At 54.9% G+C, this 23,448-nt stretch overlaps 10 protein-coding genes across 10 annotated transcripts; 7 read left to right on the plus strand and 3 right to left on the minus strand.

Annotated features, from left to right (window-relative positions):
* Window positions 1-130: 130 nt before the first annotated feature.
* Window positions 131-1,834, plus strand: DSM5745_10496 (uncharacterized protein; the record flags this gene model as incomplete). Its single annotated transcript, XM_026752512.1, has 5 exons — window positions 131-307; window positions 359-445; window positions 538-691; window positions 744-1,426; window positions 1,475-1,834. The coding sequence occupies 5 exons, from the start codon at window positions 131-133 to the stop codon at window positions 1,832-1,834; spliced, it is 1,461 nt and encodes a 486-aa protein (XP_026598955.1).
* A 157-nt stretch (window positions 1,835-1,991) lies between these two features.
* Window positions 1,992-3,825, plus strand: DSM5745_10497 (Zn(II)2Cys6 transcription factor; the record flags this gene model as incomplete). Its single annotated transcript, XM_026752513.1, has 5 exons — window positions 1,992-2,049; window positions 2,098-2,163; window positions 2,279-2,796; window positions 2,846-3,067; window positions 3,112-3,825. 5 exons carry the CDS (start codon window positions 1,992-1,994, stop codon window positions 3,823-3,825), a joined length of 1,578 nt encoding a protein of 525 aa, XP_026598956.1.
* Window positions 3,826-4,289: 464 nt separating this feature from the next.
* DSM5745_10498 (cysteine hydrolase) lies at window positions 4,290-5,195 on the plus strand (the record flags this gene model as incomplete). The annotated part of the gene is made up of 4 exons (XM_026752514.1): window positions 4,290-4,501; window positions 4,551-4,821; window positions 4,907-4,974; window positions 5,045-5,195. 4 exons carry the CDS (start codon window positions 4,290-4,292, stop codon window positions 5,193-5,195), a joined length of 702 nt encoding a protein of 233 aa, XP_026598957.1.
* A 176-nt stretch (window positions 5,196-5,371) lies between these two features.
* Window positions 5,372-7,282, minus strand: DSM5745_10499 (uncharacterized protein; the record flags this gene model as incomplete). Its single annotated transcript, XM_026752515.1, has 4 exons — window positions 5,372-6,236; window positions 6,311-6,426; window positions 6,505-6,803; window positions 6,877-7,282. The coding sequence occupies 4 exons, from the start codon at window positions 7,280-7,282 to the stop codon at window positions 5,372-5,374; spliced, it is 1,686 nt and encodes a 561-aa protein (XP_026598958.1).
* Window positions 7,283-8,428: 1,146 nt separating this feature from the next.
* Window positions 8,429-10,354, minus strand: DSM5745_10500 (uncharacterized protein; the record flags this gene model as incomplete). The annotated part of the gene is made up of 4 exons (XM_026752516.1): window positions 8,429-8,560; window positions 8,633-9,220; window positions 9,327-10,006; window positions 10,069-10,354. The coding sequence occupies 4 exons, from the start codon at window positions 10,352-10,354 to the stop codon at window positions 8,429-8,431; spliced, it is 1,686 nt and encodes a 561-aa protein (XP_026598959.1).
* Window positions 10,355-11,069: 715 nt separating this feature from the next.
* Window positions 11,070-12,557, minus strand: DSM5745_10501 (cytochrome P450; the record flags this gene model as incomplete). The annotated part of the gene is made up of 5 exons (XM_026752517.1): window positions 11,070-11,260; window positions 11,335-11,436; window positions 11,490-11,925; window positions 11,986-12,344; window positions 12,413-12,557. The coding sequence occupies 5 exons, from the start codon at window positions 12,555-12,557 to the stop codon at window positions 11,070-11,072; spliced, it is 1,233 nt and encodes a 410-aa protein (XP_026598960.1).
* Window positions 12,558-13,739: 1,182 nt separating this feature from the next.
* Window positions 13,740-14,645, plus strand: DSM5745_10502 (UbiA family prenyltransferase; the record flags this gene model as incomplete). The annotated part of the gene is made up of 1 exon (XM_026752518.1): window positions 13,740-14,645. One exon carries the CDS (start codon window positions 13,740-13,742, stop codon window positions 14,643-14,645), a length of 906 nt encoding a protein of 301 aa, XP_026598961.1.
* Window positions 14,646-15,292: 647 nt separating this feature from the next.
* DSM5745_10503 (Zn(II)2Cys6 transcription factor) lies at window positions 15,293-17,774 on the plus strand (the record flags this gene model as incomplete). The annotated part of the gene is made up of 5 exons (XM_026752519.1): window positions 15,293-16,240; window positions 16,301-16,491; window positions 16,550-16,848; window positions 16,890-17,131; window positions 17,190-17,774. The coding sequence occupies 5 exons, from the start codon at window positions 15,293-15,295 to the stop codon at window positions 17,772-17,774; spliced, it is 2,265 nt and encodes a 754-aa protein (XP_026598962.1).
* Window positions 17,775-18,922: 1,148 nt separating this feature from the next.
* On the plus strand, window positions 18,923-20,024 carry DSM5745_10504 (uncharacterized protein; the record flags this gene model as incomplete). The annotated part of the gene is made up of 2 exons (XM_026752520.1): window positions 18,923-19,509; window positions 19,568-20,024. 2 exons carry the CDS (start codon window positions 18,923-18,925, stop codon window positions 20,022-20,024), a joined length of 1,044 nt encoding a protein of 347 aa, XP_026598963.1.
* A 2,233-nt stretch (window positions 20,025-22,257) lies between these two features.
* DSM5745_10505 (uncharacterized protein) lies at window positions 22,258-23,223 on the plus strand (the record flags this gene model as incomplete). Its single annotated transcript, XM_026752521.1, has 1 exon — window positions 22,258-23,223. The coding sequence occupies one exon, from the start codon at window positions 22,258-22,260 to the stop codon at window positions 23,221-23,223; it is 966 nt and encodes a 321-aa protein (XP_026598964.1).
* Between the last annotated feature and the right edge of the window lie 225 nt (window positions 23,224-23,448).

Raw genomic sequence — 23,448 nt, forward strand, 5'->3', positions numbered from 1 at the left:
GACATGGCTCCTATCTCTAGACCGTGCAGGCGACAGAGATAGCCGAGCCTTGGGGGGTTATAAATCGCCGTGATGGGACATAGGTCAGGCCAGGCTTTTCCAGGATACACTTTCTTTCCCTTCTATCACGATGGCTGACCAGAAACCAACCCCTGCTGTCGAAGCCCCCGAGCCGGAGAAGCAAGATGTCACCAAGGCAATGGACGAAGCTGCTCAATTCCTGGCCCATAATGCCGGCTTCGAGCCGCTATCTACCGAAGAGGAGAAGAAGATGATACGGAAGATGGATTGGATTCTTCTTCCTATGGTATTGCCTCTCTCTACCCGATGCTACCGAGTCGACGGCTGACGGGCCCAGCTATTCATGACCGCTACACTCGGCGCGGTGGACAAGGTCGCCATTAGCACTGCCGCCATCTACGGTCTGGAGGATGATCTACATCTCGTCGGTCAGCAGTACTCCTGGGCTGGCTCGATCTTGTCCATTGGAGCACGTCTCTCGACCCTCTTAGAGTCTCTTTACTAATGACAGTCTAGGCGATCGTCGGTATGTGGCCTTCTACATACCTTGTGCATAGACTTCCCTCGGCAAAGTACCTTTCGGCCTGTTCACTGGGTTGGTCTGTTCTGGCTCTCCTTATTCCAGTCTCCCGGAACTGGAGTGGGTTGATGGCGCTGCGGTTCTTCATGGGTAAGTTGATGTATATAGCCTTTCGAAAGGAGATGCTGACATTTGTTTCTAGGTTGCCTCGAAGCCATTATCGTTCCTTCCATCTCGCTGATCATCGCCGGATTCTATACAAAGATTGAACAGCCGCCGCGCAACGCTCTTGTATTCGCAGCGGCGAGTTCGATCATAAATGGGTTCCTCTCATGGGCCGTCGGGCATATTCCTTCAAGCGCGCCCTTGGCTATTTGGCAATACCTGTTCCTAATTACCGGCTCTGTCTCCACGCTCTGGTCAATCGTCGCTTTCGTCTTTCTCCCCGACTCCCCAATGAACGCCTTCTTTCTGACCGAGCGGGAAAAGTATCACTCCGTGCAGCGCTTGTCAGAGAACAAGACCGGCATATCCAACCGACAGTGGAAATGGGACCAGGCGCTTGAGGCCATCATTGACCCCAAGACATGGATCCTGTTCTTCTTCAACATTGCCATCAACATCCCCAACGGAGGTTTAACAACATTCAGCGGTATCATCATCAACAATCTAGGTTTCTCGGCTGTCAACACGTCGCTATTGAACATGCCTACTGGTGTCATGTCAACGCTGTCCGCGTTTGTGTTCTCTTGGATAGCGGCCAAGTGGTCTAACCGCCGGTGCCTCGTGACAATGCTTGCCTCTTGTGTCCCGGCCATTGGCGCTATCATTGTCTATACTCTGCCTCGAAGTAATATTGGCGGCCAGATGGTTGGCATCTACCTGGTACTCTCCCAGTCCACTGCGCCTATTTTCATTAGCTAACTATCTCAGCTTTACACCTATTTCGGCCCGTACGTTGTCGGAATATCTATGGCACAGGCAAACACCGCAGGCAGCACGAAGAAGACCGTGCAGTACTCCATTCTATATATTGGGTATGCCGTTGGAAATCTTATCGGACCGCAGACCTTCCGCGCAAACCAAGCGCCGGCGTACACCGGCGGGTTCGTGTCTATGCTCGTCTGTTACTGCGTCTGTGTGGTTTTGATGGCCGGCTACTGGACCATTGCGGCCATCTTGAACCGAAGACGAGTCGATGGGGTTGAACCGTCGGAGACTGAAGGGGAGCTGGAGGAGGCGTTCTCTGATAAGACAGACTTCCAGCAGAGGGGGTTTAAATATACAACGTAGTTAGGCCGATTGATAGGCGGATTTGCCACCATGATTGAAATCATCGACACTAGGACCATTTAGACTAGTCTTTATAATTAGCGCCAGATAACACTGCACTAGGCGAATTAGTTATAAGCGCTATCTCCCCCGCATTCTCCTTCAACCATCTGATACCATGTCGCGGTCACGGAGGAAAGATACCCGGCGGCGGACGGGGTGCTTGCAGTGCAAAGGTACGTCCAGGGCATGTCTTATCGCCTACAATGACTCACACTGTCAAGAAAAACACATTCAGTGCACCGAGGAACACCCTCGCTGTCGACGCTGCGAGACGCTAGGCCTCCATTGTGAGCGGGGTCTCCGACTTACCTTTAGAGAAGATGCTGTCCAACGCGGGGTGAGCTTTGGCCGGGAAGGCACGTATACAACGTCCTATTACTTTTCCAGGGCTGATCAGACTAGGCATATGGTCAAAGCAGTCCCGGAAAACACAATGCCAGAGGAAAGTGCCCTTCCAAGCAGTGTCTCTACACTCATACATTGACCGCTGGATATTCCTGAATGTTACTGCCCATGATTTCGAAGCAGAGGATACATGCATTCGGCCGTCATCTTGTCCCGAACTTGACCTTATACCTGCTCTTTCGCCTTCCCCTTACCATCCCCTCCACTCCTTCCCTGAGACAGAAGCCTACCTCCTCGACTACTTCATCCAAGGGATCAGCCCCTCTTGCTCATTGAGTGCGTCGCATAATCCGTACGTCTCTCTCGTCATTCCGCTTTGCTTCACCTCCGAGACACTCCGAAATGCACTTTTGGCGGTCGCCGCGAACCAGCTTTGTCTTCTTGGCCGCGGCCATCTGAGGCAGGAGGCCTGTCTTTACAAAGACAAGGCGTTGCAGGGTGTCAGACGGGATCTATCTGTCGGCCTACAAGATGAAGGAACCATTGCTACGGTGCTCATGCTATGCTTCCAGGATGTCAGCACTCTATGACCATTTCCAAGTGCAGTGGACTGATTGTTGACAGATATCCGACGGGTGCTCTCCGTCCTGGATGACACATCTGCGCGGGGGATTGCAGCTCATGGACTCCAACGCTTCTCGCAGAACTCCAAGTCTGTGGAGCTTTTTCCGAATGTACTTTGTGGCGCACGATATCATGAGTCATACGGCATTCGATAACGGGGATGCAGACTCCTATGACGATGGACAAGTCTCGCCTTGGTCGGAGAATGATGATCTGGATGAGGTACGCCACCGTTTACTTGCACTGCACACCTACTCACCCCACAGATCGATGTCCTGATGGGCTGCTCGCGCGGCCTCATGGCCTTAATTCGCAGGATCTCTGTCCTTGCATCCACAAGAGCCAAGGTAACAACCGTGCATAACGCTGAGCAATCACCAAGTTCTAACGCCATGGTTCAGATCCTAAGCCGCCGCGCTTTCAGCCCATCCGAGATCAAGAACCAAGCGATTGCCACCCTCGGCCTCCACCGCGCCGTCGTTTCTCTCACGCAAAGGCTCCCCTCACACTCTCTCGACCGAAAGGATCTCCAAGCCATAGCGGAGATCAAACGCCTCGCGGCCCTCCTCTACCTTACCGAGCGTCTCGGAACTCGCCACGAAGCCGCGGAAATCTTACGCGGACAAACCCATATGAAAAGGCCCTCCCTTGAAACCAGCGCACAATCAAAATACAATCTTATCACCTCCATAATCACATCCATATCCGCACTCCCAGATACCAATACCGCTACACTTCTCTGGCCGCTGTTCGTGCTGGGCAACGTTGCCTCGGAAAACGAAGAGCACCGCCGCTTCGTTCTCAATAGGCTTTTCGGCATTCAGAAGGCGCGGAACCTGGGTAGTGTGCGTCGGACGATTGAGGCTGTCAAGCACGCTTTTGGAACGAGGGGAGTGTTAGACTTGCCCGGTGACAAAGGAGTAGAGGTGCGAGGGTCGCACTGGGGGCATGAGAGGTACCGGTTTATTAGCCTGGCTTGAGGTAAGTGTGCTGCTTGGGACAGGGGCATTGTGCATGGAATAATATCCCGAACCAGTAGATGCGCCGCACCAACCGCTCGGGTGCTACCCCAAAAGCCACATGAGTCAGTGCTTATGGAAATCTCGCAGGTATCACGCACTATCGAGTCGTCCAGCAGCCACATCGGTCACCGATCCTTGGAGGATCCAATAGCATATTGGCAAGAGCCCGAGAGATCCACCGTTCGACCTAATAATTGGGCCAAGGGCCCAAGAGAGCTTGCTTTTCAGCTCGCCCCGCTTTTTGCTATTAAAGGCGGGCTGATCAAAGCTGGCCAACAATGCAGGAGGTGATCGATCATATTCGCTTAGAACGCTACGGTATAAATCTAAAAGCTGGGCTGTGCCCGACTGGAGCGCGCTTTCCTTTCTTTCCTCTCAATCCGTCCCCCAAATCAGTAATCCAAGTCTGTCCAGTCTGCACCATGCGTCTGTCCGTATCCCAGAGTCTCCTTTTGCCATTTGTCCTGTTATCGGGCTTTGCACCAGCCTCGACCTCAGCCTCCAACACAATCCCGACCTTCGGCCAAAACTACGCAGTCCTCAACCTCGACCTAATCAACGGCGTTGTCTCACCACTGGCCGAAACATCGGAAGGGCAAGCATGGATCAATAATACCTCTACCTGGATCGACGCGTACGCCCACCTTCCGGATTTACCCAACCAACTGACACTCCCCATTCAGCGTGCACGTTCAATCACCACGCCCTCTCACAATCTACACACGAATCTACTATAGCTCCCCGCTGGCTCCTGAACTGAGCCCAGACATCCCGTTCTACAAAGCCGCCGCGGCCTTCGGCAACATCACCGAGTCGGACCCGGTCACGCAGATCTATCTAGCCTTCGCGCCAGCCGAGACGGACGTCGTGCTGCGCAAGAGCAGGTACTACGCGGGCGATGGGAATTCGTTAGAGGAGATATTGCGGACGCAGAGGGTCGACACGGTTGTTCTGGTTCGTACTCCTTTTACCTACCATACCATGCTTTTACCTACCAGACTGTGCTAGCAAGTAAGAACTTTACTAATGAGACTAGCAGTCTGGAATCCGCAGCTCGGGCGTTATCCTGAGCACAGCGTATAGACTTTTTGATCTGGACTATAACGTGTATGCACCGTCCCGTCTTGAAATGGATCAATCCTGGGATTGTGCAGATACTAATAGCAGATACATGCAGCTATGTTATTTCAGACACGACTATCGAGCCCGGTGCGCCGGACATCCAGAGCACGATTATGGAGGGGATTCTCCCCGGCCTTCCGGTTACGGTTCTTACGCTTGAGCAGGCACTAAGGACGTTGCGGAACTCGGGGCCTGCGGTGTGGTAGGTAGAGAACACCGTTGAGGACACGTAGGGTATGACAACCTGGGAATTGGAACTTCCATCTATATGATTATCGCCTGAGACGGAGCACATCGGCACAGACGCATAATGGGTGTCTCCACCATAAATCTGCCATGCTTCCACGGCCAACACCAGTACCAAGTCAAGCCATGGACCAAGTCAAACACAAGCACCACCACCTCCAGAAACACCCTCACTCTTCACACTTGCAGCCGTAGCTGTAGCCTGAATCAACCCAAGAACGTCCCCCCACACCTCCTCCCCAAGCACCTCCCCCTTCTGATCCGTATAAAAGAACCCCCCCAGCAACCCCCGGACATCCGCCCACCCCGCATCCCCCTCCAGCCCAAAGCCAAGACGAGACGCGCACTCAGCCAGCCGCCCCAGAAACCAACTGTGCCCGCTATGCCCGTGCGACGCCATGCCGCCGATGAAGAGGATCCAGAAGAGGAGATCTGGTGCGACGCTTTGGAGGTGGGAGAGGACACTGCACCCGCCGTCAACGTCAACGGCAACATCAACGGCAGAGACAGAGGCAGAGGCCGAGGGCGAAAGTAAACTCCCCCTCAACATCCCAACAAGACACGCCATAATCGGAAACGACTGCAGATGCCAGACGCGCATGTTGAGGTACACCAGGAGACAGAGACGGAGCGGCTCGTGAACGGTATCTTTATATGTATCCGCAACAAGACGGTGCATGAGCACGACGAAGAGGTCATTATCCGTTGGCTTTATAAGAGAAGGATCCACCTGCGCCGCTTCGTAGTAGGCTACCAGGCGCTGGGAGATGACGAGGGTTGTCTGCAGGGTTGGGGGGAGGGTGGTGAGCCAGGGGGCGTTGAGGAAGGATGTGCCGAGGTGGGAGAGCTGATTGTGGAGGGTTGGATCCAGGTCCGCTAATGAAGATAGGAATCCGGTCGAGGTGCTGAAGAGCTTGAGTCCCTGCAGGATCTCGGCGCGCCACTTGGGGCTTAATGGGAGCGGGGGCGTGTCTGTTAGGGCTGCGCGGATGATGTCGCCGCTGGGACGGCCTTAGCGCTCCAGCTTTTTTCTCGGTTCTTTTGCAGGGATGGATCCAGGTCTGGGAAGGCTTACTGGTAGATTTTCGACACGGTGAGGTGCTCGAGCGCGTCTAGGCCTCCGTGCAGGTTGATCAGGACCTCGAGCCCCGTTGTATGTGCTGTGACGCCTTCGACGCTTGCACTGATGGCCTTGACACAGTAAGCATGGGCTCCACGAACCCCGCGCCCATTACGTAGCTGGGTAAGCTCAATCCAGGACCGACGTACCTCAATAGCCCTCAAACTCGCCACAATCAGAATCGTCGACTCCGCAACGGCCCCCGGATCCCTCAGTTTCCCATTCAACGTCTTGATCGTGTCGCCCCGCAGGCGCAGGAACTCCCTCACCGAGCTCCTCATGTACTGCGGCGACACGCCGGCCAGGGTATTCAGCGCTGTTTGATGGCTTGCCGCGGAGACGAGGAGGGCTTGCTGGATCGCGGGCTCGGAGAGCGCCTTCTGCCACCACCAGATTTTCATCCGGGGCGCGTCGAGAGGGTAGGATTGTTGGATTGTGAAGGTGCGGACTGCCGTGGCTGCATTAGATACATAGAACACTGCGGAGAAAGAATGGAAATGGAATAGGGCCGGGCAGCGTACGGTGGTGGAAGTAGGAGTTCATGATGTCGCTCATTGGGACGGCGGATGTGGAAAATGGGTCCACGAAGCCCTGGCCTAGCAAAGTCTTTGGCGATACGAACTCGGCCCAGGATGCTCTGGATCTGGATCTGGCGATCTGCAGGTTGTTCTCTTGCGGGTGAGGATGGCGCGGATTCGTTGCTGGACCCTCTGACGGCCGGCGGTCTTCGTCTCTCGCGGCGGCGTAGCGGAACGGCAACCGCTGCCGTAGTCGCTGTGTCGTCGACGTCTTCAGCCGCTCGACGGCTGCGAGTCTCTTCTTGCGCTGGTACGTGTTCTGCGCGAATATCTGTCTCGCCTTTCTGGTGGAGGCGTTGTCGCGGTGGAAGTCCACGAACATGAATTCCTGCGGGGCAGTGGATGCCATGGTGGAATAGCAATTCCGTTCGTTGCTCGATTGTATAGCAATTGCAAAGAAGTTTACCTTCTGCAGCTGCGTAGCGTCGAGCGTCGATATCTGCTCCTTGAAGCTGCCGTGACGTCCCAAGGGAATTTTCGTCGCCTGCCCGTGTTTCCCCGGTGAATGAGAGATCTGGCGAAGGCGATCTGGCCCTTCCTCTTACGTAAGAGGCCAGCGCAGCATCAACCGCCCGATCTCTGCAGATGTGCTCGTGATAGTCGGTGCCGAGTTAGGGCTTGAAGAGTCCCCGTCCAACCTAGCCGATGCGAATGTCGAGCCCGAGAACAGCGCCCTCCAAGCAAGACTCGCCGATACCCAAGGACCATGGGCCTGGCACCCCCGACCCAGCCATGTTGGGCGTCTGGACTCAGGGGCCAGGGCCAGAGCACGTGACGGGCCATGTTGGAGACTCGGCGCGGAGGAACTGCCTCCGAGCAAGCCCTAACTCCCCAGTCTCTCTCGCTCTTTGCGGTTGATTGTGGTCTTTGGCCTTATTATCGAGTACGGGGACGAGAGCAGTATTTATAAGGTCGAACACGCGTACGATGCTGTCAGCTACGACAAATATTGTCGAGATGTCTGGGCGTGGAGTGGCCAATCGCAGCACAGCAGAGCTCTTCTGGAAAAGGCTTAGCTGGACGGTCTAGACCTGGCTTTTACTCTTGTAAACATCCAAGTCACCTGAGTACTCTACTCTCGCAAGCCCTAGTTTGTCTGCTCGTGCCCTGCCAATAGACGAAGTGGGTGCTTGATCCAAGCCATGGAACTACATATATAGTACCCTTCGTTGCGTCTGGCTCAGTACCTAGTATGTAACCGTGTACGGTGAGATTAGGGGAAAGCAGATAATCCCTACCTAGCTCTAACCTCTATAGATGAACGCGGAGTAGACTTCTGTCAGCTGCACAGCAAATGGCTGCCAGGTACTAATAGGAGCGATGCCCTATCCCGACTATTAAACAACAAGAACAAGGATATAGCCAGTCCATCACCTCTTTCCAACTCCTATCAATAACTCAGTCCCACTAGCACACTATAGCAAGCTCATCCGATGGCAATAGCCCATAACTGCACAAGGATACTAATATACAGCTACTGCATCATGCCATGCCCTTACTCCAGCCCAGCAATCCCCTGCAGCGCCTCATCATCAAAGAACCTCTCCACCTGCCGCCGCCTACCCTCCCTGTCGGCCTTAGCGCGAGCAAGAATATTCTCGATATTCGGGTACGCCGAGAAGTTATCCTGCAATGGATTACCAGGTTAGCCAAAGCCGCACCAACGCCTCATGGACACTGCAGTGGTGGGGAAGCATACCTTCAGAATATCCCGTGCCCGCGTATTCATCGCAAAGTCCCTCTTCAGCACGCCCGCCCGCTCAACCGCGTACTCCGTGCCCAGGAGCGACCGGCTCGTCTCGACCATCACCATCAGCGTCTCTGCAGCCACATTAGCATCCACCAGAGCAACAACAACGCCCGGTACAAAGCTTAGGCAGGCAGACTCACCCTGCAGTATCTTCCTCGGCCCCTCCCCCTCCCTCTCCTCCTTCGCCCCTGCCTCATCCTCCAAACCAACCCCCATCTCAGCCCTCACAGCACCAGCCTCAAACCCATGCGGCGTATGACTCACAATAACCTTCGCCGACCCGCCCGCATGCATCGCCCTACCCCCATGCCCATGCCCCGGCGCATAGATATACCCCACAAACTCAGACGCCGCATTGCGGTGGAAGTACGGCGGCCGGAACGTATTGCTCGTTGCGTCCCAGCGCGGCCCGAAGCGCAGGAAGTCGGCGAGCGGGGTGTGGGGGTCGGACGAGGGCGCGGTCAGCACGGTGTTGACGGAGGGGTCGATGTGGTCGACGGAGGTGGAGTGCGCGGGGGCGAATTTTGTGAGGTCGTACTGCATCCATGTTAGTACCATATCAGATTCATTCGAGTACCATAGAAAGTAAGTAGACTATGGATGGCCCGGATGGGCGGGATAGGGTAGGGTGAGTGGTGGGCACCTTATAAGGAACAACATTCCCGCGCCACGCAACGACATCAAACGGGCTGTGGTCCTGCTCGAATGCCATATACCGCCCGTCCGCTTTTGTAACGATCGTCCAGCGCTCATGCAAAGCGTCAAGACCATCGATGCACGCAACCGGATACAGAAAGTCGCTCGGTTCAGCGAGGGCATGCCCGCCCAGGGGTCCCAAGTCCGGAAGTCTCCAGCTCGAGCCCCAGATCTCGGTGACGAAGCCGCGGGCGCCTGTGCCTGCGCCTGCACCTGCACCTGCACCTGCAGAGCCATCGCCGTTTCCAGCGGCCAACCGCACCGCAAACCGGATCCCGCGCGGGATAACGACGAATTCACCAGGCTCAACGTACAACATGCCCAGCTCGGTTTGGATGTCCAGTGTTCCAAGCTGCGGTGTAATTAGGGTCTGCCCGTCGCTGTTGCAGAGGGCGCGGTGGTCCATGTCGGTGTTGATCGCGTAGACGTGCTGCGCGAGGCCCTGGCGGAGATTCGGGTCGCCGCTGCCCAGGAGCGTGTGCAGGCCGTCGATGAAGTCGGTGTCGGTTTCGGGGATGGGGAAGGGGTCGAAGTCGGTTTCGCCGGTCAGCGGTTGCACTTTGGCGTTGAGGGGGAGGAAGCAGTTTTCCAGGTTGGACTTGTGCGTGAAGGAGTCTCGGTAGCCGTCTGTTTACGTTACGTTAGGTCTGTTCTGCTGCTGGATATAATTTCGAGATGGATGGGTATACCGTGAGCCATGGCCGGCCGCGCGCGGTACATGAACGTGCTGAAGTTGGCGTCCCGCGGCGCAACAAAGGCCGAGTCCGTGAGGCCTTCGGTGTACAGGCCGAAGCGGGTGCGGCGGGGGTTGTTGATGGCCGCGGGGAGAGTGCCGGGGATGACTTCTGAGGAGAAGGTGTTTCCGAAGCCGGCCTGGTACTCGTAGGGGTCTGTGGGCCGGGTGGGCTTGCGGGTGCCCAGGTCTGTGAAGTGGAAGGCCTTGCGGAGGGAGGGGGGTGGGACGGAGGGGGGCATGATGGTTCAAACAAGGAGTTAGAAGTGGGTTTTTGAGTGTAATCCAGGTTAGTACTGAGAGGTTGTCATTGAGAGCTTTGCCTTGCTGCTGGTCTTTTATGTATGGCAAGGCTATATCCGCGGATCTAGGGCTAGCATGCGCCAATGGAGCATTTGGCCAGGGCCTGTCTCAGTGCCCCGGTTCATCTTAGTACTAATAGTCTAGTGCAGATGCTCTTCAAATATTGCATAAGCAGGTATGAGAAACTGGGTAATATCCGCGGTGGTGGGCCGGGGGCCGCTAAATCCGCGGATTTACCTATCTTCTGGTTAGGGCTCATCTGCAGCACGCTCCTGCCGGAACAGTGCTGTTTTGGTTAGCCACTCATTATTTACTCAAGCTAAACTCGTCGGCAAGAAATAATTTAGGGCGTGTTATGTCATGGCGTCCATGATAAACGTATGCAACGGCTTAGGGTTGCTGGGTATTGAGTATGGATCATGCCTCGTGGCAGAAGTCCGCGGATATACCCCAAGTGCCCCAAGGGCGTCTCTCAACCTGGTCTGGCCTTTGGTTTGTAAGATATCTTGACCTTGCCCAGGAAACGGATAAATCTCGTCTTTACCTGCGTCCTACTAGATACACATCCTATCTCATTGCATCTTGAAGGTAAAATGCCCAACCCCACTCATGAATGAAACAGCGGACACCACTTATATAGCATGTAAGTCGAAATCACACCTCCCGCTCCTCAAACACCAACCTCAACCGCCCCAACGTCGACGTAAAATTATCAACCCAGTCCCGACCCACCTCGTCCCCCGTCTCCCCAGCCGGAAACCGCATCTCGTAGTGGTGGACAATGTGCGCCGTAACCAGCATCAGGTCGTTCATGGCAAGCGCTCGTCCGATACAGCTTTTGGAGCCTGAATCATGTCAGCCAGCTCTATATACGTGACTTGAAACTTAGGGTAGGAGGGTAAGGCTAGGTGGGAGGTACCAGTCCCAAAAGGCGCAAAAGCCGCCCGATTGCGCACCAAGTCCGGCCGCGTCGTCCACCGCTCTGGTATGAAGCGCTCTGCGTGCTGGAAACAGTCCTCGCCTGCATATCTCAATAATCAGTCAACTATGCAAGAAGTAGGCGGGAGTGCTCACGACGCGCAATCACAAACCGCGGCGCAACAACCGTCGTCTCAGGCGGGATATACGTCCCGCCCACGGTAATCCCCTCGCTCGCGCTCGTCTTTCTATACCCGCCGGACGGAATGGACGGGTAAAGGCGTAGAGCCTCAAAGATGCACGCCTCGAGGTGCGGGCAGTGCCGCGCCAGGCTATTGCTGTCGCGGATATCGACGGTGTTTTGTTGGAGTTCGCGCCGGATGGTTTCGGCGTGTGCTGGGTTCTTGGCCAGCGAGTAGAGGAGGGCGATCAGTGCCGAGGCTGTGGGCTCGCTGCCGGCGACGATGGCGGAGATGCTGTCGCCTGTTAGGGCTGCGTTGGTGGGTTTGCCTGCAGTGGTGCGGGAGTCGGGGAGGTTGAGGTTGAGGTAGTGGGCTAGGACTGCGGGCTCGGATGGCTTATCCTCGGGTGTCTTATGATCAACTGGTTAGCCATAGTATTCGAAGTCCTGGGGTGGAGAGGAGAGGCAGACCTGAGGCTGTATCTTAAGCGTCCTCACCTGCTCCTCACACCACGCAACCATCGTAAACCAGTCTCGCAACACCCCCACACGCGGCATAAGTCGAAACGCAATCTGCACAACCCACGGCGTCGGACCCAGCGGCCCCAGAATCGACATCGCCTTCTGCAGGAGGACAATGATGCTATGCCATTCCTGGTTCCGCAGCATATCGAAGCTCTTGCCGAGCACGAACTCGCCCATGCGGTCGAATGTGAGCCAGAAGAGCAGATCGGAGACGTCTGAGACTTTTCCAGTGGCGATGTTGTTCTTGATGCAGGCGTCGAGTTGCTCGATGGACGGGAGGATCTTGCTTTTGTACTGGGCGAGCGCTGCGCTGTGTTAGCTCACCACGGCTATACCTCTATGGTTGGAGGTTCGTTGTGGGGCGTGTACACACCTTTCGGCGTGAATCCCCGGTTCCAGCGCCGTCGGCGGTCTCGGTGGAGGTGTTTCTCTCGCGTGGTCACTAGGCCTGTATTCGGGTGCAGGAGGTCGTACCATTCGGCCTTGACGCACTGGCTGGATGGGCCGTCAATAGCCATGAAGACGTCTGGATGGAAAACTGTGATCTCGCTCGGACCTGATGTGAGCTGTCAGCAAGTGTACGAACTTAATTGCAAGCACAGCGGGGTGGAACAGACCAGTCCGCACGAAATCGCCATATTCCCTCTGCACATCCTGCAGAAAGAAGTGATTCGTTGAGCGGCGCGCCTTCCAAACGTGCCAGATCTTGCTTGTCGAGGCGAAGAACGGGCCCGGGAAGTGTCTGAGTCTGTGAAAGAAGATCCTGTAGATGAGGATGCTGGTGAATAGGGCTAGGAGGTAGCCTAGGATGAGTTGCCAGCCGTTTTTTGCGGCAATAGATAGGTAGGAGAAGACGGCGAGGTGGGATACTAGAATTGAAGGGGCTTGCGTGTGCCATTCTCCGTGGGTGAAGAGTCCGTGGTGAGCTGCGAGGCCGATTATGGCCCCGGCAGCTGCAGGTGGTACGGAAGTAAACCAGGGCATAGTTCGGGGTAGGGTTGAGAAGTGAAAGATGGGAAGACTAAGCAGCCATTCGAAAGATAGGTAATTAGGGAAGCCTGGCCTTTTATCCTCTGACGCTCTTCCTTTGAAGATCTGTCGGAAGCGGACGGTACGAGGGTCCAATGATCGGCTTTACAACAGGTTAGACGTAGATCGCATTGCAAGCTAAGCCTGTAGACTCTGGTGTGCTTTTCCACGCTGCTTTTTACATCTTCAACACACGCACACGCCGTTTACGAGAGTTAATGCGCCTTACCAGAGCCGAGTACGCTCATTACGCCGGAAAGTATGCATATTCTAGACACGCCCGTCCCTGGGCAACGTCGGGCAAAAGCAATATCTGCAAAGGAGGTTCGTCACGGCAAGGATCGCCTATTTTCTTACCGAATGTTAACACATGGCTGCGGCTGAGGGTGAGGCTGAGGATCTGCACTGGGTACGTTCCAAGATCGCTATACGCATACGCACACGCACCTTGATACCTACAGTAAGATCACCACGGATACTACGTTTGCTTTCTGTCAAGCATACAGACAATACGCTTCTCACACATATAACAAGACACATCCGGAAGATGTTGGCTAGTCAAATATCAACTTTACTTCCTGTCTGCAAGCCAATGCTTGACCATCTCAACACCAGCCCTAACCTCCCGACTGACTCTATTAGCCTAACCGACACAAGAAACAACCAACACAATGGTTACAGCAATCGGATTCCTCTCCCTCCTCTGGTCCTTCAGCGAAAGCGACATCCCAACCTTCGTCCTCCCCAACACAGCCTTCGGCCTCCTCGCAACCCTCGCCGCCCCATCCCTAACCTCCTGCCCACCCCCACCCCTCTGGTCCCTCCTACGCAGCATCCCACGCATGCTCCTCTTCAACTGGTCCAACGTCTTCATCTTCGAACTAGCAAACCAGCGCCTCCCGGAGTCCGTGAGGGAAGATAGCGCAAATAAGCCGTGGCGCCCGCTGCCGCAGGGGCAAATCACACAGACCCAGACAAGACGGCTTATGCTGGTTTCTATCCCCGTTGTGCTGGGCCTGAGTGCGGTTCTAGGCGTGGGGACTGAAAGCGCCCTTATCTTGCTCCTGGCGTGGATGTATAATGATCTCGGGGGCGGGGATGAGGTCAGCAGGGACGTGATTATTGCGGTCGCGTATGATGTTTTCCTTGTTGCTTCGTTGCGGATTGGGGTGGGGACTGCTCCTCCCAGTCCTTTCTCTACTGCGGCAGTCGGGCAGGTGGGCATTTCAGCCACGGGATATACCTGGCTCGCGATAATCGGGTGTGTGATTGCGACGACGATGCAGGTCCAGGATTTGAAAGACCAGGTCGGCGACCGGCTACGCGGGAGGAAGACATGGCCGATTGTGCTTGGGGACGGCGTTTCGCGGAAATGGATTGCAGCCTGTGTGCCGGTTTGGAGTGTTGTCTGTGTGGTGTTTTGGGAGACTCCGGTTTGGGTCTCGGTGTTTCCGGTTCTGCTGGGGCTGTGGGTTTGTGCGTGTGTTTTGTTGAAGAATGGCGATGCAGGGGCTTGGAGGTGGTGGTGTGTTTGGCAGGTGGCGCTTTATGCGCTGCCGATATATCATGCTCTTTAGGGTTTCCTGTCTTTGTGCCCTACCTACCTCTATCGCGCCCGCATTTGGAACAGGGGTTGGTGGCATTGCGTGCGACTTGTCAGACACACTCACAAACACACTGGACAGTGGACTTGAAGCGCATCCTGCTTTAATTGTCTTGTCTCTACCTGATGTTGCAGAACGAACCTTCTTGCGCTTGTCCTCGGATACATGCCATGTATCCCGTCTAGGGCAACATCGAGCCCTGGTCTCTCCACGTTTCTCTCCAGCCCAATCTCCCCCGGTGGCAGCGTCTTCCGCATCTCAGCGGAATGCTCTTCTTTGACAGTGCCATAGCCGGAAGAATGCTATACTGCAAGAAACCACAACCATACGATCCCAGCGCCCTGCATACGCTCCCTCTCGTGCATGCGTGGCCCATGCAGCGGCATATGGCCACACGTTGTTCCCATTTTTCATTCCATGTACCTACACCTTTCACGCTAAAAGCTCTGTAGTTGTCTCCGTCAATAAGAAATAGAACTATAGACCTTGCTTACAAGGATCAGTCTAGGCGGGGCGGCTGATTAATGCAATCTGACCCCGTTCTCCACCATCAGCTGGCCTCATCCTCTGTTGAACTGGGGATTATCTATCCTCATCCCGAACCCTGGCACCAAAGCTCCATGCCGGCATCGCCCCCCACCCAGCGAGCTGCTTCACGCACGCGGGGTTCTGCAAATCGCGTCTCAAAAACAGCCAAGGCATGCCAGCAATGCCGCACTCGCAAATCGCGCTGCGATGGAAAATCCCCCTGCATGCCGTGCCAGCAGCGAGGCCAGGAAAGCGACTGTCGCTTCCGGGACTTTGTCCGGCGGCGCAGGGCAAAGACAGCGAGTACAACCACTCTCTCGCCAGGCGAGCCCGGCATTGTGGAGGCAAGCAGCGATAACGCGAACGCTCTACTCCAAGGCGATGATCAAGCTCAATTTCCGCATGCTAGGTTGACCGTTTTCCAACAGGGGCAGCAGGAAAATGGCTCTAGTATACCCAGACCCAATACGACGTCCAGGCATCGAGGCACCGTCGACCTCTACTACGGCCCAACCTCGGACTTCTCGCTCGCCCAGCATCTCCGCCGCGATCTTTTCGGGAATGCGAGCGAGAGCGCCGTGGGTGAAGCGGGCCACGACCGGGCCCTCTTCCTCGGACTGCCAGCGGCGGAGAGTGCGCTTCTAAATTCGTATTCGCACGCGCCAGGCTCCAACTTAGCTGGGGAGATGCTCGCCCTCATCCCATACGATGTTGCCAAGGAGCTGTTGGAGCGCTATCTCGAGACACATTATGCATATGCCCCGTTTCTCCCAGCCGAATTTTACAGGGGACTGCTAGACGAGCTTTATGACGCGCACATGCACGTACAGGGAATCCCATCGAACAACATCAATGGACATCGGAGTCAGAGACAGAATCAAAGTTATACTCACATCAGGAAGAAGCAGAACCTTCTCCTCCTGGCAATAGCGCTGGCGGCCCAGGCCACGGAGAAATGGGAATGGGGCGAGACCTTGTTCCGCAGCGTCAAGAGGGATCATTTTGAGGATACTGGTCTCGCGAGCCTGGAGTCGATTCAGGTGCAGATTCTGATGATATGTGCACTTCAACCTTGTATATATGCAGTATACTAACTGCAGCTATACGCGCAGTTCGAAACCGAAGCCGGCCGTCCCAACTACGCATACCTCGCCATCGGCCATGCCGCACGCGAGGCCTTCTTAGCCGGTCTGCACAAGGAGGCGCTGAGGAAGAACTGGAGGCGAGGCGTGAGCCCAGTTGATGTCAGCGCGCGGCGAGTCACGTTTTGGATTCTGTATTTCCATGAAAGGTGCCTTTCTTCCTTTACAATCAGCCTGTATAGGTACTTATATTTTGTCGGCGTCTAGCTGGATCTCTTTCTGCACAGGCCGCCCCAGCTGCTTCGAAGCCGTCGACATCGAAACGCCCCTACCGGACAATCCCTTCCTTGCCCTCCTGACCGACTACGCGCGGCTCATGGGCGCTATCACGGACCGGATCTACAAGCCCAAGCACAGCGCCATCGCGAATCTGTGGCGTGAGGCGTGTATTCTGTCGGAACAACTCTCCTCGCTCAGGACCAAGGTCCAGGATATGTTTGGCGTGGACTGGGAGAGTGTGGAGCGGAACTCTTCGCATGGGCCGAGAGAGGTCTTTCTCGTTATGGGTATGTTTACACCCTTTATTTAAACCTCTGACTAGTCTCAGCTCACTGTAAGCACCCAGTCCTCAACCACATGACCCTCCTGACATACCGCCCCCTCGTCATCTTCCGGAGCCGCTGGAAACGCGACGAGGACCGCCTAAACCGCGCACAAGCCAATCCTCAAACTCGACCTCGACCCGAGTGCACGACGTACCTCCGCGAAGGGTGCAACCACGCCCTCAACGCGGCAGTCTCGACAATTCGCTACCTGTCCGCGCTGGGGATCCAGAACTCCAAGATTAAGGTCCGTACCTTCCTCTACCATGGACCTGGCCCGCTAATCATACTCTTGCTATGGTCAGGACATCCGCACACACTCTCTTCTCCTGACGCACACCCTCCTCCTGCTTCTGTACGACTTCATCCACGACGCTACACACCCGCCTTCGCACCTGCACTGGATCCACACCGCGCTCAGATTCCTGGCGCGCATGAGGCACGGCGAGCCCGTTGCCAGCGTGATCAGCGCAGCGCGGGGGATGCTGAGGCGTGTGAATCCGGGCTTTGATCTTGATCCGTTTGACGAGAGTCAGGCTCAGGCTCGGGCTCAGGCTCAGGGCTCTTTTGACGGTTTTGAGGGGGTGGATGCTGATGGTTCATGTTTTGCTTGGGCACTGTCTACGCCTACGCCGGATGCGTTGGGAGGTCTTGATGGGGGCGGATGTCCGGTGGGGACGGGCGAGGGTGGTACTGGTGGACCTGGACCTGGTCTTTTCGGTGGTGGTGAGGGTGATGGAAATGGAATCGGAGAGTGTAATTGGGGTGGCGGTGCGGCGTTTGAGCTCAATCAGGACCTGGCGTCGTTGGATATGGATGCGTTTTTTACGTTTCCGTTTGATGATTTCCTGGTTGATGAGGGGTCTGGGCTTGGTTTGGGTATACCGTAGGGTAGGGGAAGATTCGGGGTAGCGAACTGAACGTGGAGGCTGGGGATGTAGAATAGCATAATGACCTTGATTATAGTATAGCTCGCTGGTAGCTATAGTGCCTGCTGCTGCAGTGTCCTATGGCGCGCCTGTGTCGAGCATACCTATCTAGCAGCGCCAATAGCGGAGGTAAACCAGGTACCTGGGTACCTTTGTTAATGCTGGAGGTGCAAAACAAGGCGCTTTGTTCGATGAGAGCGACTTCGAGGATCTACCTCGTTGTACGAAGGGCTCTGCGGCACTGGGGTAGTCATGTTACTGGCATACCTCAACCAGTCCATTGGAAGTTAGGGCTCGGTTTGGCTTGGCGGTGCTCGGCCATACCCCCGTGACATCCAATTGGATTAAAGGACAGGGTCTGCGTGCGTAAGATTGATGAACAAGACATGGGGCTTTCGTAGGCAACCGTCATGGAGCTATCGGTGCCAAGCTATTATGCTCGTCGTCATTGTCCATTGTCCACGATACAACGCGGCGTTTGGCGATCGGCTGGAGGCTCAACGACGCAGCACGCTTCCTGATGGTGCTTCGGTCCTGCGAAGCCCAGAACGACAGCAGCCAATAAAGTGCGTTTCTGAGCAGCGGTTCATGAAGTGGAGTGCCAAACTGCCGATGCCAGGGACAACCAAGCTAGCAGCCCTAAGTGTTCTATCGAACGCCAAGTGGGTCGGAAGAGATTTCAAGGTGTGGCAGGGTCCCTGTACGGAGTATTGTCCAGGTGATGTGACCTTCGAAGGATCATGTGAACTCGGCGTGTTTTGGAAACGTCGAGCTTGCAAGGTAATGTAATGAGTGATCTGGTGCTCGTTGATCTAAGGATGAGCTGGAGGCACGGAGGGAACCCTGTCAAGTCCTGTGCAGGGACACACGGTTGTCGGAAGGACCCGAACTCCGTGGTCACTGTCTGGCCCTCCCAGGGCCCCAAGAGCTAATCGGAGGTTTGCCTGGATTGAATATTGCACCTGCCTGTTTAGAATGCGCTGCTAGCCTGTCTCTGTTAGCTTGAAAGCGCGACTAACCCCAGTCTGACGCATATAAAATCTCCAAGTTCCTCACTCGCTGTCGAGCTGCTCCTCTAATTCTAACATATCTCAATCCCCACCAGCATAATGAGCGTCACGACCGCCTCCCTCTCCGGGAATTGGTATTCCTTCACCAACGTCGGCCCCCTCACCACAACCTTCACCCCTGCGCCAACATGCAGCTCCTCCAACCAGATGCTCCTCGGCTACGTGACCACCAGCGCGAATGTCGAGTTCGTTGCCGGCGCCGAATTGCTCGTCCAATGCACCTCGCCGCATGCATGGGGCGCGGAATGCACGCCGTCCGGGACGCCGCTGCCCACCACCGCCCCGCCGGACGACTTTGACCTGTCCTACGAGGAGTACATGGAGTCGCAAGACTCGCAGACGCTGTATGGGGCTCCCAGCACTTACTTTTCGCCCGGCCTGTACTGTCCAAAGGGGTGGGAGACAATTGGCGTGGCGGCCCGTGATGCCAGGAGCGTGCTCACATCGTCGGGGTTTTTAGTCCCGTCAACTATAACTGCGGCCGTGACTACCAGTACGAGCACGAGCACAAGCACAGAAACAGACGAAAACTACGATGGCCATGTCTGGGAGGAGTACATGAATCCCGTCATGGCGCTCAAGGAAGCTCTGCAGCCCAAGCAGACCTTAGCCGTGTGCTGCCCCAGGTCCGCGCCCTTCTTCCAGGTGCATCAAAAAAAAAACCCCACTAACCAACCAATCCAGCGGCATGACCATCGACTCCACGGGCTTCTGCTACTCGACCATCCCAGACTACAAACCCAGCTCCGGCTGCGTGGTCGCCACGTACTACAGGTACATGTACGAAACAACAACGTGGACGGACTCGCGCGGCATCGTGTCCGAATCGCACATCGGCACTCCGACGGATGTACTGAGCTCGAAGCTCACGTTGTCCACGATCTTTGATAGTACTGAGACACTGTACAGTGGTGTTATGGGGGCGCATGCTATTACGTTGCTGCATCATGACTCGGATCTTAGGGATGCGGTGTCGGCATCGGCGTCGGCGTCGGCTGCGAGTGCGAGTGAGGAGCCTACCGATAATGCTGCAGGTAGAACTAGAATGGCGCGCGCTGCTTCGTGGGAAGGAGTCGGTGCCGTGGCTGGCATTTGGGCTGGGGCGATGCTGTTGGGTGCGCTGATGGTTCTGCCATGGTAGACTACTTGGTATAGGTGGTACTACTGTATAGAAATAGAGATACCTACTTTCTCCCGATACCGGGCCACCGAAGGTTCTTGGCCTGCTCTCTTGCCGTGGTCTTCTTATATGAATATTAGGGATGGCCAATGCCAATCGCCATAGGTCGGGACGGGGTAGTCTGCGTGTGACAAGTTGTACTTGCCTGAGTAGTCGGGGGCATATCGAGGGCCAGGGGGGAGGGGGGGGTTATGTACCATCCGATTCTTGCTTGTTGGTGTCAAATCCAATCTCAGCCTGTCGATCGATGAGAAATCTCCCTACCAACTAACTTGTACACCACGAGACGTCACTAGCCCCGGGTCTGAGTGGGGAAAGACAGAAATATATATTCTACCTCGGGGCCTCCGACGAGACTTCTGCTACGCAATGCATCACATCATATCTAGTCGAAATATACCCTGCGGCAAGAATTGACGAGATCCTGCCACGAGAAATTAACCATGGCCATTTAGAAGGAGATTTCGATGCATTGCTCCCCAATAAACGACGAAGATCCAGTGAGTGCGGTACCCTAGGATCACCACGCCTGAGCCGTTACGCGTCGTGATTGGCTCCTGGTATCATCAAAAGAGAGATAAGCGCTATGCTCGTATCTTATCACGGAAGCCATTTTTCCACGCAGGGCGAGACCGAAATGGCGATGCTGGGGAAGAATAGGGCCATGGCGTTGAGAACGCCTTTTGGTTGCTTTGGCATTTGATTTTGGCCTATAAAGCATTAAAACTTGAGCTCATTCCATCAACAGGTCTTGTGGTCTAATGGTCATGACATCAGACTCTGATACCATTCCGAGTCACATCTGGTAATCCCGGTTCGATCCCGGGCAGGACCTCTTTCTTTTTTTCTTTTTCTCTTTTTCACTTTCTTTTTGTTCACCCATATGAAATTGGACTGTTCTGCTGGCCAGCATAGAAGAACTGGCCTGCTTATAGCCCTTGCCTCTGCCGCACGTCCGGCCTCATCTTCAAAGCTCAAAGAAAACCCGTCGAGGACTTCAGCCATTATCTTATCCTCGCAGTTCCAGTCAGCACGAATAGGTATACTGTCTCTCGAATTGCCATGGGAAGCTTATTGGTTAGAGAGGGGACGAATAGCGGCCTGGTCCGAACCTGAGCAAGGACTATAGGGAAAAGCAAAGAAACTGACCTACCTAGGACCTACCTAGGTAGGTTTAAAACCCTACGTTCCATAGCCGGTGGGTCAATTGTTCATGGCGCAATCCCTCTACAATAATTGCACTTGGTTTATCTACGACCTGAGGTCGGCTTCGACTCCCCTAAACTGCCCGATCAGTCGTGTTCGCAGGCTAACAAGACTATACCTACAGCTGATCCTGCACTACAATAAAGATGAGCCAACCAACACCTTATGTACGCTATGTAAACTGTAAAGGTTATTAGTGTACAAGAGCGACGGGTTGAGAAAGACAGTACTTCTATATTGACATATGGTGCGGGCATAAGTACAAAATGGTAGCGGACTGGCATATATCGAAGCCATCGATGATTGCCTCTAGTCTATGTCACTACGGTAGATCCAAGAGAAATGTCAGCTTTCTACGCACTGCAATTCGCAACCTTGCAACAGCAGTCTCAGGTTCGGGTTTCGAAAGGGTATTTGACACTGAGATTGGGTTTCTCTTTGGCCAGAAACTCCGATCAACCGTATTCTGAATGGAAATGGGATTCTCGATATTTTTGAGGCCGAAAATATTTAGCTGTAGATTTAGGGCTGTCGGACACCCGCAATAACATACAGCGTAATACAGGAGAGAATTTCCATATGCACAATATCCAAGACGGATCCGGTACTACCAAGCTGACTGATTAGATCGACTTGTAATCATGACTCCGTTGTCAAGCCTGGGCCTGCATTGAATCCTCATTCTATGGCCTGGGGCCATTGAATTACCGATGTTAGGGCTGTGAGAACCAACCTAAACGCAGTGTGGTAGCAAAATGCAGCAAATCAGCCAATGGAGCTCATTTTACCTTAGCGTTATATTCCGAGGCTGATATAGTCTCCGAGCTGTGATGTGACGACACGGGTACCTCGCTGGTAAAATGTCTCCGGATCTAGACGAGAAATCTCCGACCAGGTAAGTATAAGTACAAGCCTGAGCATCTGCTTCGAATCCCAATTTCCATCGTCTTGCAAGATCCCACATCTGATCCCTGAGAAATACTATACAATGACCTTGTTGCCCACCACTGCAATGCCCACATTCACATCCAAGCCGTGGCTCCTCTACGCCTACCCTTGGCAGCCCTACCCCCGCCGCCTGGTAATCTACCTCCGAGAGCGAAACATCCCCTCGTCCCTCGTGACCGTCGTCAACGTCTCGGACGTCCAGTTCGGCGCCAAGGTCCCCGCGGGCTTTCCCCCAAAACCACCAGGGAGTCTTCCGATCCTCGCGATTCCGAAGGAGAAGGAGCCCAAGCCTCCCACACAAGGAGCCGCAGCGGAATTCCTCTTCATCAAGCAGTCAATCGCCATCATGGAGTTCCTCGAGGAAGCGTGCAATGCGGGACGTTATGGATTCCCGAAGCTTGATGCGCCGTTGGCGTTGCCTCTCAACGAGCCCCTGCCATCTGCAGGGACTACAGGGGGTATTGCGGGTGATACCGAAGCCGACGCCGCTTCACGAGCCCTCCTCGCAGCCCGACACAGCGAGCTCCTAAGCCTAGCGAACGGGCTAACGGAGACCTGGAACCCCGTGCGCACCTTCGGCTCCGGCACGGGGACGATGCGGATCCCGACAGCCGCAAAAGAGATGCTGGGCTGGACGCGCCGTGGTCTCCTGGCTGTTGAGAACTGGTTTGAGGAGAATAGGTATGATGGTGGTCTTAGATACGACGATGACGGAAACCCTGGGAAACGGCAGAGGCAAGCTACCATTGCAGAGATTGTTCTGTTCCAGTTCCTTGAGTTCACGGACTATTGCTACGGGGTTGATATGACGCGGTCTTCGGGGAAGACGGTTGTTGATGTTTATGGGCGGGAGGTGGTGGAGGATTTTCCGCGTCTGAGGAGGTTTTATGAGGAGTTTGCTACCAGGCCGAGTGTTAGACGGTGTGCGGAGGTTGGGGATGTGCCGCATGAGCGCTGGGTTGGGATGATGAGGGATTGGTCGGAGGGGATCTTTGAGGGGAAGTAGGAGGATTGGCAGAGGTGTATCGGGAAAGGGTACGAATGTGGCACCGTCTCAATACGATTGTTTCGAATAAAAGTGGTTTAATCATAGAACTGCAGTGTCTAACGATATCAACAGTTAATACCGTAGTCAGCAGCCTGTCTCCTCTGGTGTATTGCCTCATTTCTCTCTTGGAAGTAAATTATACCAACAAAGACAGGCACAGAATCACGGTCCAGGTGCATTCTT

This window comes from Aspergillus mulundensis (genome assembly GCF_003369625.1).
Source record: "Aspergillus mulundensis strain DSM 5745 chromosome Unknown scaffold_15, whole genome shotgun sequence".
NCBI lineage: Eukaryota > Fungi > Ascomycota > Eurotiomycetes > Eurotiales > Aspergillaceae > Aspergillus > Aspergillus mulundensis.